Source organism: Ipomoea nil, unplaced genomic scaffold (genome assembly GCF_001879475.1).
Source record: "Ipomoea nil cultivar Tokyo-kokei standard unplaced genomic scaffold, Asagao_1.1 scaffold3415, whole genome shotgun sequence".
Taxonomy (NCBI): domain Eukaryota; kingdom Viridiplantae; phylum Streptophyta; class Magnoliopsida; order Solanales; family Convolvulaceae; genus Ipomoea; species Ipomoea nil.
This window is the reverse complement of record NW_017619843.1, coordinates 518,827-533,208: the sequence shown is the minus strand read 5'-3', so window position 1 is coordinate 533,208 and position 14,382 is coordinate 518,827. Positions and strand designations below refer to the sequence as shown.

General features: G+C 36.1%; 1 protein-coding gene across 1 annotated transcript; it reads left to right on the top strand.

Annotated features, from left to right (window-relative positions):
- Positions 1–283: 283 nt before the first annotated feature.
- Positions 284–6,131, top strand: LOC109171316 (NAC domain-containing protein 30-like). Its single transcript, XM_019320391.1, has 4 exons — positions 284–487; positions 1,892–2,083; positions 2,982–3,256; positions 5,239–6,131. Exons 2-4 carry the CDS (start codon positions 1,924–1,926, stop codon positions 5,809–5,811), a joined length of 1,008 nt encoding a protein of 335 aa, XP_019175936.1. The 5' UTR covers positions 284–487; positions 1,892–1,923; the 3' UTR covers positions 5,812–6,131.
- Positions 6,132–14,382: the final 8,251 nt, after the last annotated feature.

The window sequence follows — 14,382 nt, the reverse complement described above, 5'->3', positions numbered from 1 at the left end:
TCCCAATCCAATAATAATCCTAGTGTTGTACCAAAAATGAAAAATGAAGTTGCTTAAGCTACTCCAACATCCCAATTGAGGAAATAAAAATGGCTCAAAGTAAAGGAAGAAAAAGAAATGGAAAAGATGGAGTTGAGTTGTCTTAGTACTATTAGTTTGGTGTTTTTTTATTTTGTATTTAAATATGTATATGTAGGTGGAAGTGGATAGGTTAGTTTAAGTGCACTCTTGTTCCAACCCTGTCACTTTCACACATTCCTGGGTGGTCTCTACCTGCTTATCGCATTCCATTCCCCCCCTCTTTATTTATATGTCTCTCACCAATAACCTTGCAACCAACACCTCTTTCCCTGCACTTATTATATGCACTATTTCCTTCTCTCTTTCATCTCTCTCTCTCTCTCTCTCTCTCTCTCTCTCTCTCTCTCTCCACCCCCCAATTATTGGCACCCAACAGCAGTGTATACAAGCTAGGTTGAACTTTCTGGTTAGTATTCTCCATAGGTTTTGATTTCTTGTCATCTTCTTTCTTCATTCTTTGTTCTTAATAAAAGAAAAAAAAAAACATTCTTGTTTTGCTTGCATGCTGATCAAAGTTTAGGTTTCCATGATGTTTTTGAAGATAATGCCCTAATGTATTTCCATTATCTCACACCCAAACGCACACCTTATAAGTACTAATCAAGGTTAATTAAACTTTTACAGAATTCATCTCTTAATTTTGAGCTTTAAAACTGTTTTATGGTTATCATATAATGTGGTCATATATACAATCTTAGAATAATAAGTAAAACAAAAATCTCCTCTATTATAAAAACCTCACACACTCTGCCATATTACCATTCTTTGAAAGCTAAGTTATACATTTGCTCAAGAAATTATATACTGAAATCGTTGTATATATCTTGAGAAAAAGGAGAATTGTATGTGACACAGGCTTTGATATTTTTTTTTTTCTATTTTCTAATTGCGCATTATCGTTAGTTTCACATATATTAAACATAATGTAATTGGAAAATAAGTAGAATTAGTTTGAGAAAAGGGGGTTAAGTTTTTCTCAAGAGTGGGTTATTGAGTAGTAACATTCATGTTTTGGCTGACGAGGGAAACCCGCAGCCACTATTTAAGGGCCTGCATTAGGTAAACCCCGCCTTGTAACCCTAGTCGGCAAAGGACCACAAGAAGATAAACCAGTTTAAGTTATCCATAGCAGATCGGTTCAAGCCAAGAGAGCTGGGATTCAAACTCATGACCTTATGGTTCTACAGTTGTATCCTTAATCATCTTGGTTGGGTTAGTTGAGTAATATTGGTGTTTTGGGGCAAGGGCATGAAGAGGTAGAAAGTGATGGAGGGTGGGTGTGAAAAGGGTTTTCTAAGGTAGGGATGACATAATGGAGTGGAATGCACTCAAAGAAATGATTTCCCAACATGCTTAAAACCTATTGGCTGTTTCTTCAATTCACTCGACACAACACAAATAAAAGTCAAAGTTTTACGGCTGTGTTATGTAGTGCTCTCCTGTTCATATTTTTGCATGCTAATTATGCAACTGTTTGTGTCCTAATTCATCATTATCATCTCATTCTTTTCCCATTGTTTTAATTGAATATTTTTTGGGTTAACAATAATGACCCTTTGCCTCACGAATGTGTGGATAGATAAAGGGAATGATGACAAATCTTACAAGACCAGGAAGTGTAAAATTCACTCACTTTAAGGGCATCACAGAAACTCTCTCACATCATTGCATTGAGAGAGAGAGAGAGAGAGAGGGGAAATTGGGAATGTCTTTCCTTGCAAAAGTTGCTTTTTGATTTGATGGGAGTACATATGTATTTCATCTTCTTCTTCTTCTTATCAGTTGTCTTCTTTCCAACACATTTTCACAGAAAATTAATTAAAGCAATTAAGAAGATCAGAAATGGAGATGGAATGTTGTGTCCCTCCAGGTTTCAGATTTCATCCAACTGAGGAAGAGCTTGTAGGGTACTACCTGAAGAGGAAGATCAACTCTTTGAAGATTGATCTAGATGTAATCACTGACATTGATCTCTATAGAATGGAGCCATGGGACATTCAAGGTACATTTTAATTTTAATAATAATATTCCAATTCTCTTCAATTCTTCCCCTCTTATATACATTTCTCACATGACATTTAATGGGGGTACGTGTTAGTCAAAAGATCTTATATCTCATAACATGATAAAATCATCAAGATTTGAAATGAGAGGATGGGATTGATTCACTTCAATAATATAATAATTAAGGTCTTAACCTGGGGTGGGGGTGTGGTTGAGTGTAAGTAACTCATCCATCCTTAATCAAAGGTTAAGGGTTTGATAATTAACTTTGGGTATAGAACAGTCTTAAATTTTCAAGTCAGCTGTCCCACTCAAAAGGGTGCCTACAAGCGATTAGTCACTGTGTCTTACGGTAGAATCTCTGGGTACACCCAAAAAAAATATTAAGTTCATTTTTATAACTTGACAAACTTAAAATTTTGAGTTCTGTAATTGTCAAATCAGGTCAATCGAATTAAGATATGAACTTAAATAAAGAATTTTGTTTAATTTAATAATTTTTCTTTGGCTAAAATTAATTCATAAAAATAATATATTTTAATCATTTAGGACTAAGGGGTTACGGGATTGATTAAAATTCTATATCATCTAATTATAATAAAGTTAATAATGCAGGTAAGTATGTGGTCCTAAAAGGAGTAGTCAAATGTGTGAAATATGATTATCCCACTAAAATAACGAGTTTAATTCTTACCAACACTTGTCTAATTAACCTCCAGTTACTATATGTAAGCTACCTACGTTTAATAATAGAATTTTTTATTATCTAGTTGTCATATTCTTCTTAAAGCATTCAAATTAGACAGGAAAACAATTTTATATATTCAGACTTGTGTGACATAGCTAGCTAGGTCTTAGTTAATTTTGAATTTGTTTTGGTTTTTGAGTAAGTGTAGACAGGTGCAAGTTGGGATACGAAGAGCAGAGCGAGTGGTATTTCTTCAGCCACAAGGATAGGAAGTATCCGACGGGGACTCGGACGAACCGAGCCACGGCCGCCGGATTCTGGAAAGCCACTGGAAGGGATAAGGCTGTGGTGAACAAGGAGGAGCAGATCATAGGGATGAGGAAGACGCTGGTATTCTACAAAGGCAGAGCTCCCAATGGGAGGAAAACTGATTGGATCATGCATGAATATCGCCTTCAAACTTCTGAACATGGACCACCTCAGGCAAGTAATTAAGCATCCATGCATTATATATATATATATATATATTATATATATATATATATATATATATATATATATATATATATAGTAGGGTTCCAGTGAGAACATGTGCTTAGGTGAGAACATGAGAACACATCATGTGCATCCCTCTAATATTTTTTAATGGTATAGATTAGATTAAGTGTGTGCGAACGCACATTAAATGTGTGCAAACACATTTAATCGCGTTTGCACACATTTAATGAACGTTCGCACACACTTAATCTAATCTAACGCAGGTGTTCTCATATGATCTTTTATATATATATATATATTTCGCACATGTAGAAATATACCATAGTTCAGATAAAAATATTGTGTGCTTATTTATAAAGTAAAAACATTGTTCAAACTTTGGAGGATTCATGCACTTTCACCTTTATTAATTCTAGCTTGTGGACCTTTTTAAAAGAGAATTATATAGTAATTAAATTTTATGCGCTTGCATAATAGTTTTTCTTACTGTATAGTTAAGCACGGAAAAAAAAAATGTTTCACTTCGATCTATAATGTTTTTGGTTTCCAGTTTGATTGAACTTCATGTTTATTTAGGACTACTTCAATTTTTTTGAAAAATCATTTTCAATTGAATTGGAATACTTTATTTCTAATGAAATTGTTCGTTTGACTTCATGAGTTTCATGTTCATTTTGAATTATTTTAGGTTTTTTTTTTTTTGGGAAAAATCTGTATGTTGATTTTCATGGAATTGGTGCCCTACCAATCTACCATGTATGTGTTTGTTTCATAGTCTATTTACTTATTTAATGTCCAAGTCTAAAAGGAGCATGTTAAGCCCACAATATATATTTGTAAAGAAAAAAATAGTAATCTACTTTTATCCCGACTCATGGATTTGGAGCCTGTTTATGAGTTTGAGAACATAGTTTGACGAAATTGGGAAATACGTATTATTTAAAAAAAAAAAAAATAGTTAAGCTAATAGTTTCAAAAAGTACAGTAGTGGGAATCAAGAAAATTGTCAACTTCTTTTTTGTTTTCCTTCATTCTTTTTGACTTTATCAATGTGCATTTGACCATCAAAATTGTAAAACACTAGGGAGTTAGTGGTTTTTATGATGTTCCTAAGCATGGAAAGCAACCATCAGCTCCATCTAGTTTTCCACTTTCTGAGGTTGAAATTGTTTGTTCATTAGACTAGACTAGCTAGGATTACTATTAATATCATCATTGCTAGCTCTTCAATTCCCTTGTTCCATGATTTCCTAAAAACACATTCCTATATGGCTATATGAGTATATGCATCTTGCCTGCCCAATGGTTCCATAATGTTGAAAATCAAAAATTTAATCCCCCTGACACATAGTGCATATTATCTAGTCAATTAGTTCATCACTCACATCAATGTTGATCATTAGTTTAGAATTTTCCTACTTGAAAAATATTCAGGGGCAGATCAGAAGACGGGTAAGGGGGGCAGTTGCCCCCCCTTCCCTACCCCCATTAATTTTATTTATATATATATATATATATATATATATATATATATATATATGTAGGGTCAGGTTCTCGTGCGAACAGTGCTTCTCGTGCGGATACTCACCATTAGGTACACATAAATGCACCACAAAGTATTCGAAAATGCACCATTAGGTGTGTTGCATTTTGTAGTGCATTTTCGAACACTGTTTGATGCATTTTTGCATACTTAATGATGAATTCGCACCGGTCGCACCGAAAATACTATTCGCATTTGAACATATATATATATATATATATATATATATATATATATATATATATATATATATACACACACGCACATTAATAATGTATTATTATACATAAAAATCATTGAAAGTTGAAGCAGCTTAGTTGGTTGGTTGAAGTATGGATCTTCTATTGAACTGATTTATCATATATATAATTGCAGAAAATAGAGAAACTAATCAAATGTATTAATTGTGCTTATAATTTTATAGGAAGAAGGATGGGTTGTTTGTCGAGCATTCAAAAAGCCAATTCCAAACACAAAGCCATATAATGATGGTTGGAACTACAAGTATTCTTATAGGCCTCCATCAATTTCTGACGACATATCATCAACTAATCCATTATTATTGCATGGCATCAACACATTCAACAATAATCAAGCCATCACAAATCGTCACCAATTCCCTAATTTCCAGCTGCCACCCCATCACCACCAAGACGGCCTGATCCTGCCCCCCGCCGCCGCCGGCAATGGCGACAACCACCTGGTCGAACTTCCCCAGCTCGACAGCCCCACGATGTCGACAAGTTTTGCGACGAAAGATGGGACGTTCGTCGCAAATGAAGATGGGGAGGTTGAGAAGCAGCTAGAGAATTACGGCGACGAATTTCAGAATTGGAAGAATATTGTGGAGGACAGGTTTCTTGAAGTGCCACTTTCGGCGACGACTGACCCACTGCTACCCGCTTCTTCATTCCCTAACGTAAACATGCCATTGATCATTAGCGACGATTCTCAACATCATATAAGCCACCTCCTCCAGTGTTTCCCAGATTTATAGCTCCAACGCTCCCATTGCATGGACGTGATGATATATCGTTCCCTCATATATATATACATATATATACTATATATATAGTGAAATATTATTGTTTGTGATTAATAACAGTCCTCTCAACAACTGATCAAAAGGGCATGTTTTTTTAAGGCTGCCGGTCTGAACCAATGAGATTTATAGAGGATATAAATTAGCCGGGGCTACAGCAAATTAAGCCTGCAGGAGCCTTGGCCATGCATATATCTTCAATGGTTCGTCCACCAATTTGACTGTTTAGTTATGGTATTTCAATTCTGCAATAATAATTGTGTTGTTTAATTCAACCCTATTGACTAATGGTCAAGAAATGCATGCCATGGCTTCTTCATGCATACACTTAATTAACTGTTTATGATGCTTTCTCATCACCGTACCGCAATAATAAAGAAATTTGTGATGGATGGGATGTTGTAAACAGATGATAAAACTGAAATTCCCATCCGACCGGGTTACCTTGGTGATCATGTTGTCTATTTCCCAAGAGCGAATCCCGTGCATGACACAAAGCCTCCGCTAGCCACTTGTTTAAAGTTTTAAAGTGGTGATGGTGGTTTTGAGTGTAAGCACATAATCCATGTTATGCATATAATACATGCCAATAAAGCATAAACCCACTAACCTCTCGCCTTGGTCTTTGTTCTTGATTGTCTGAATTCGTTGTCTATTGAACATGAGTTCCTCGGACTGCTGTGAAATCACCCTAAACTAAAGAAACGTTTCTCTCACTTCTCTCAGTACTCTAGATGGTGTATGAGTCGTCATATGAGCACTGAGAGGGCTTAGAAGTCTAAATACCTACCTCCCCTAGGTAACCAATTACCTAATGTATGTTGACCAAGTTCTAATACTTAACCAGCCTAAATAGTTTGCACCACATAAATTAGACTCATTATTATTATTATAATAATCCTAATCCTAATAATAATAATAATAAAAGGAAAAAGTTATATTCTCCCACTTGGTGCAAACATGGAACCCAAAGAACAAGATTACACCAACCATAATGATATGTCCTCATTAGCGCGAGTAGTATCCATTATGATCAAATGCAAATTGCCTTCGAGTACTTAGGTAATCAAACTTAATGAAACAAACTATATGTTCATTTCAATTCCACTGAAGTATTTTCTTAATGAGATAAAACTTAATAGTGTACACACTCAAAAGAAAATATCTGAAGTATCTGAAGTGTAAAAGAATTTCATTAAACTGAACTGAATGTATATACAAATTTACAAAATGGACGAAAGTCCCATTTTCTGAACCAGATCCTTGAATTAAAATGGAGGCATGCCTTTAGTCAAGGGATTTGCAAACATTAACTCAGTATTAATGTGTTCAATGAATACAACTTTATTCTTGACACGCTCCCTAACGGCTAAGAACTTGATGTTGATGTGCTTACTTCGACTCACACTTTTGTCATTCTTAGAAAGGAAGACTGCAGCTGAGTTGTCACAGTAGACTTTCAGTGGCTTAGATATAGAATCCACAATTCTAAGCCTGGAAGATGAAATTCTTGAGCCATACACCTTGCGAAGTGGCCTCGAAATATGAAACGAACTCGGCTTCCATGGTAGAAGTAGTTAATAAGGATTGTTTAACAATTCTCTATGAGATAGCCCCACTGGCCATTATAAAGATGTACCTAGAAGTTGATCTCCGAGAATCAAACACAGCCAGCGAAGTTCGCATCATAATAACCAACAACATCCAGGATGTTCGTCTGCCTAAAATCCAACTTGAAGTCTTTGGTACCTTTTAGATACCTCAGAACTCTCTTTACAGCTCCCCAGTGGTCCATGCCCAGATTATGCAAGTACTGCCCCAACATATCAATGACAAAGGCAATGTCGGGCATTGTACAAACTTGAATATAGCAAAGGCATCCAACCGCTTTAGCATACGGAATATCCTTCATACGCTCCTTCTCCAAGTCGTTCTTAGGACATTGATCCAAACTAAACTTATCCCCTTTTGCTATGAGAGCAACATTTGGTGAACAATTTTGCATCCGAAATCTCTCCAAAACTTTGTTAATATAGGTTTCTTGCGATAGGTCCAGTATGCCCCGGGACCTATCCTTATGAATCTTTATGTCAATGACATAAGATGCGTCACCCATATCTTTCATATAAGAATTTTTGGAAAAGAATTGTTTCACGTCGCGAAGCATCCCCAAATCATTAGTGGCGAGTAGGATATCATCCACATACAAAACAAGAAAACAGACTTTACTCCCACTAACCTTCTGGTATATACAGGGATCTAAGGGACTTTCAACAAAACCAAATTAAGAAATGATCCCGTCGAACTTAATATACCACTGACGGGAGGCTTGTTTTAAACCGTATATGGATTTCCTAAGACTACACACCAAATCCTCACCACCTCTAGAAGAGAAACCTTCATGTTGTTTCATATAAACTTCCTCTTCTAGATCACTATTTAGGAACGCAGATTTCACATCTATTTGTTGCAACTCAAGATTAAAATGTGCAACTAAAGCCAGAATGACTCGAATAGAGTCTTTCTTTGATACAGGAGAAAAGGTCTCATTGTAATTAATTCCTTCTTTTTGAGTAAACCCCTTAGCAACGAGTCTAGCCTTGTATCTCTCAATGTTATCTAATGAGACTCTTTTGGTTTTAAACACCCATTTACAGCTAATCGGCTTGGTCCCATTAGGTAACTCAACAAGGTCCCAAACTCCATTACTCTTCATGGAATTCATTTCATCTTTCATGGCTTCTAACCATAAATCAGACTGTGCACAATTTGTGGCTTGTGAAAATGTTTCGGTACATTTTCAGCTCCAATGTCAGATTCTTGTAGATACGATACATATAGCTAGGAACTACTGAACGTATTACCCGAGTAGACCGTCTTAATATTGGAACACCAATATCTTGAGAAGGTTGTGGTGCAACTACCTCTTCAGGAACTGGAGGCAGTTCTTGAATCAGTACAATTTCGGTCAGTGTCGGTTCAGGATCTTGCTGTAAATCCTGAATTGGTTCAACCATTGGCTCAAAGTCCAGTTCAGGGGGTTGCTGTAAGTCCTGAACTTGTTCGTCCAATGGCTGAGTTTCAACAGCTTGTGGAATCTCAATAGTAGGTAGTACAACTACAAGCGGAACTAAAGTCGCGTTGCGTATAAGTACAACTCCGTTATATGACATAGAAGGGCGAGAGTCAATATGATCAAATAAAGGAACTATGTCCTTAAATCTATCTCTCCTCTCCCACTGATCAAGTTATCTTCAAGAAACTTAGCATTTCTTGATTCCACTTTCCTAGTAGTATGTTTTGGACAATAAAACCTATAACCCTTAGAAGATTGTGCATATCCAATAAAGAAAACACTAACAGTCCAAGGGTCAAGTTTCTTTTCATGTGGGTTATAAATCCTCACCCCAGACGGATATCCCCAAACACGCATATGATGCAAACTCGGCTTCCAACCTTTGAAAAGCTCAAAATGTGTCTTGGGGACAACCTTGGTCGAAACCCGGTTCAATATATACATTATCTTCTGAAGAGCTTCGGGGAAGTATAGAGTTGCTTAGCATACGCCGCACCATATCCAAAAGAATCTGATTCCTTCTTTTAGCAACACCATTTTGATCCAGAGAACCCGGCATGGTGTATTAGTTAACAATCCCATATTCTTGAAGGAATTTAGCAAATGGACCCAAAGCTTATCCATTTTCTGTGTATCTACCATAATATTCACCACCTCTATCTGACCTAACTATTTGTATTTTCTTCTTGCATTGGTTTTCAACTTCAGCTTTAAATGATTTAATGGCGTCCAATGCTTCAAAGCTTATGATGGAGTAAATACACATAGGTAAATCTAGAGAAGTCATATATAAAGGTAATGAAATATTTTTAACCCTGCATATCCATATCTGGACAACATATGTCAGTATGAATTATCTCTAACAATGTTGAACTCCTATTGACACCTTTCTTTGACGTGTTAGTCTGCTTACCTTTAATGCAGTCTACACAAGTCTCAAAGTCAGTATAGTCTAGAGTAGAAAGTACTTCATCCTTTACCAACCTTTTAATAAGCTCAAGAGAGATATGTCCTAATTTTCGATGCCACAACATTGAAGATTTGTCGTTAATACTGCACCATTTAGTGTTGTTTTGAACATGTAAAGAATTATAAACTGAATCATTCTTTAAGTTAAGATGAAAGAGACAATCAGACAATGTATCAGTACCAACACAAGTAGAACTACGAAATAACTTGAAATAATTAGTATTAAATTCAAATGAATATCCAAAGGGTACAAGTCTTGAAACCGAAATTAAGTTCCTTGAAAAGTAGGAACATAAAATGTCTTTTCTAACATCAAAACAGAACCATTGTCCAAAACTAAAGTGCAAATTCCGATAGCTTCTACTGGTGATGCAATCTTGTTTCCAGAGAATATGCTGCACTCAGTTCCCGTCGGCTTTCTCAAGTTTGTCATATTCTGCAAAGAGTTTGCAACGTGGATTGTTGAACCAAAGTTAACCCACCAAGACTTAGTATTAACTACTGACATATTGGACTCGAAACATACAAAAGAAGAGGAAACATACCCAAGCTCAGCCGTAAGCCTTTGTTCCTCTTGTACACACATGGATATCAACTCAATGATATACCAATCCACCTTATGTGTGATGTAGGAAAACTTAAAAGGATAGTACTCTTGAGGAAGGGTATCAAAATTCAAACAAATTGAAAACTTAATAATTTGTTCAGAAATTGAATAATAATTTAATATCAACTTTAGGCAAAAAAAAAAAAAAATTCAATTGGATAAAATACATTAGAAGAAGCCAAATATGATGATTAGAAAGAAAAAAAAAAACTTAATATGAAGCCCAAAAACCAAAACAAGCCCAAAATTATTATTATTATTTTTTAAACAACCCAGGTCTGACCGAATTGGGCCAGACCCGACCCAATGATTAAGGTCATCAGTTTCTTCATCTTCAAATAGACTGCGCAGATCAGACGCGCAACAGCCGTGGAGATAAGACGCACAACGAAGGTCTCCAGTCGTCTGGAGGGTAGTAGCAACGTCATCGTCGGGAAAGTCCGGCTCCGCTTGACCACTTCGCGATCCATCGCCCCGCCGTGCATCTACTTTCGCCGCGTCACGAACCGTCAGTCAACGGTCTGTAGAGCACGATCGACGTGCTTTCGTGGCCACAAATCCACCCGTCATCACTAGAAAAGAGACACCATTGTTGACATTACAAAGGGAAAATGACCGGAGCAATTTTTTATTTTTTATTTTGAAAAGAATACGGCGTCATTTGTTTCTCCATCAACAATGGTGGTCTGCCGATGAACCACATGTTCAACCGACATCCCCGGCCACCAACGAACTAAGCTGCGAGCGAAGGTCCAAAAGGGCGATGAACAGTATGCAATATTGAATATCCAATTGCAATTTTTTTTAAAATTCTTAATGCGAAAAAAAACAAATAAATATTTTCCAGCAGCTCAGATAAATATGATTGCAATATATTACACACGAATTGCGAATTATACAAGAATGTATATCATATGTAAAAACTGTAGATTATGCAATCAAAAGAAAACTAGGCAGAGATTAAATTGGTTCAGATATCAAATGTAAGCACATAATCCACATTATGCATATAATACATGACAATAAAGCATAAACCCACTAACCTCCAGCCATAGTGTTCTTGATTGCCCGAATCCGTTGTCTATTGAACAGGAGTTCCTCGAGCTGCTGTGAAATCACCGTAAATCAAAGAAGCCTTTCTCTCATTTCTCTCAGTACTCTAGATGATGTGTGAATCGTCAATTGAGCAGTGAGAGGACTTAGGTGTCTAAATACCAACATCCCATCAATATAGGTAACCAATTACCTAAAAATAGTTTGCACCACATAAATTAGACTTAATATTATTATTATAATAATCCTAATAATAATAATAACATAAAAGGAAAACGTTACACTGACTACCCTGCAGCTATTAGCGGTTTACAATAGTCTAGTCTGGCAGTGTTGGTGGTCAGTAAAGACCTAAATTCCTGCACCCGTTGGTCACTTGCTCAAAGTGGTGATGGCAATACAAATCGTCCTATTCATGCTTGCGGTTACTTCGTGCACTGCTAGCCACTAGCTCATAGGGCTATTATTGCATCTTTGGTTTTGTTTTAGGCCAGTGTGCTATTGTGAACGTTTATTTTAAGAATGTGTGTCATTGTGTTTGTTTAGATCAATGTGCCATTGTGTTTACTTTTAGCCTACGTGCCATTATGTTTGCTTTAAGCTTGTGTCATTATGTTTACGTACTTTAGACTTGTGCGCCACTCCATTCTCCTATGGTCCTAGTTTGCGGGCATGTGCACCTCATTATAGTTTGCTTGGCCTTTGCGTCACGTATGCCATTTTAACATATGATATAGCAATAATATGATAATGAATGTACGAGTGTAGTACAATATCGTCCTCAAGGGATTGAGGTTATGACCTGCAATATGCAAGCAACTAGGCACTAGCCTAAAAAAAATTAACAATCTAAGCAATAACAAACAAGATAGAACGAACACATATATTAACCATGTAATAAACAAGAAATAAAATAAATATGCATGACTCAAGTTAGGGAGCAAAATCTACTAGATGCAAGCAAACTTATAGGATTATGAGAGAACACATAAACGATGAATTGATTGGATGCACATAAGAATTCTAACCTAAAAACCACTCCTGTAGTCATCTAAACAAGAATTACGACTAGGAATTGCCCCACTCTCATGGGATATCAATTCCAAGTCCTTCAAGCATACAAAGCATCAAACCCCCTAATTTTTCCTATTTTCATAAGAAGAAATCAGGTTTATGAAAGGAGTGACTTGAAATCTTGACCCAACGCTCATTGTCGCAAAAAATCCTCCAAAAAAATGCTAATTAATGTGTCCAATCAAAAAATAACAATAATCCAACACAATTATATTCCTTTATAATCTCAAAGAACCTCTAGGTTAGACATTTTTGTCATTTATGCAATAATCACAAACAAAGCATGAAGATAGACAATATAACCCTAGTCCAAGCTTCTAAACTAATTACTCAACATATTAAGTATAAATATAGCAAAAGCACAATTATAATGCATAAATATTGCAATGAAGAGATAAAAGAAAAATGAAACTTATCTATTGAAATGTAAGTGAAATGATGAGATCCAAGCTTCAAATCCAAGATTATAAGCTTTCAAAATGTTAAATAACCCAAATCTATGTCTAATCTAACTTAAAATTAAATTTTGAGCATGCAAAAATGTGGAAAAATAGCTAGGGTAACAAAATGACAGGAACTGAGTAGAAATGACTGAAAATTGCTTAAATACCGAACAGAGGATAATTACACTAGCAAGTACAAGCCCATGTAGCTGTTCGTGCACCACCCCTCTCCAAACCTCCCAAATTTCTATTTCTCACACACTTTGGTGCACGTCCGTGTGACCTTTTTCCTTAACGTGAACAGACGAGTAGAACATCTTTCTTGCTATTTTTGACGATTTTAAAGTCAGAAATATGCTTGACAGTCTTCATGAAATCGTATCCCTTTAAGTTGTCTTTTCCATGGCAGGAAAATCAGTTGATTTCGACATTTCCACACTAAGATATGATCAAAATACTGAGTACTGGACTTGTTGTGAAAGAAGTTCAACTCTTTGATATTTTGCTCTATTTTTTCTTTTGTTTGCCCATGTGATCAAAACCATTAAAAACACTACTCTTTAGCTCTCTTAAAAATATTTTAGCCAATCTTCTTAGCATCAAATTGGCTCTCATTGACTCTAAGTGCATTCAAAATGCTCTAAAAATTCTTTACTTCTACTCAAAGATGATGAATTATATTGTACCCAATTGATCAAATGAAGAAAATAATTAAGGATAATTTTGAAAACAATTATAACATTTCATAAGTAAAATAAAGCTATGTGTAAACACAAAAAAAGTAAACTTTGTATATATTCACAAAATTTCGTGTACAGCGTGTGTATAATTCAATGTGCAGGTATACAATCTCTGTCTAGTCCTCTGATTCTTCACTAATGTTATCTACTGAAGTGCCCCCGGGATTCAAGTAGCGTAGCCTCCGAGATTCAATTGGCGCGTGCCTCCGGGATTCAAATGGCGTAGCTTCCAGGGTTCAAGTGGCGTGACCTTCAACAGCAAACGTCAAGAATTTAGAAACAATCAACCCTGCAAAGTTTCAAAACACATGCAATGGATTCAAGTTGCCTAAAGATCCTCAAATGCCTTCAAAAGACTTCAAGACCTCCGAGAGAATCAATTCTGCCAAGCTCAAAATCTACTGAAGTGCCTCCAGGATTCAAGTAGCGTAGCCTCCGGGATTCAATTGGCGCGTGCCTCCGGGATTCAAACGGCGTAGCTTCCGGGGTTCAAGTGGCGTGATCTTCAACAGCAAACGTCAAGCTTCAAAGCAATCAACTCTGCAAAATATCAAATTAAAGCGC

Bases quoted from the DNA above. Each gene is read 5' to 3' on its own strand.
- LOC109171316 (XM_019320391.1), top strand. From the start codon at position 1,924: ATGGAGATGGAATGTTGTGTCCCTCCAGGTTTCAGATTTCATCCAACT. The intron at 2,084-2,981 runs GTACATTTTAAT...GAGTAAGTGTAG, and splicing joins GGAGCCATGGGACATTCAAG to ACAGGTGCAAGTTGGGATAC. The intron at 3,257-5,238 runs GCAAGTAATTAA...ATAATTTTATAG, and splicing joins CTGAACATGGACCACCTCAG to GAAGAAGGATGGGTTGTTTG.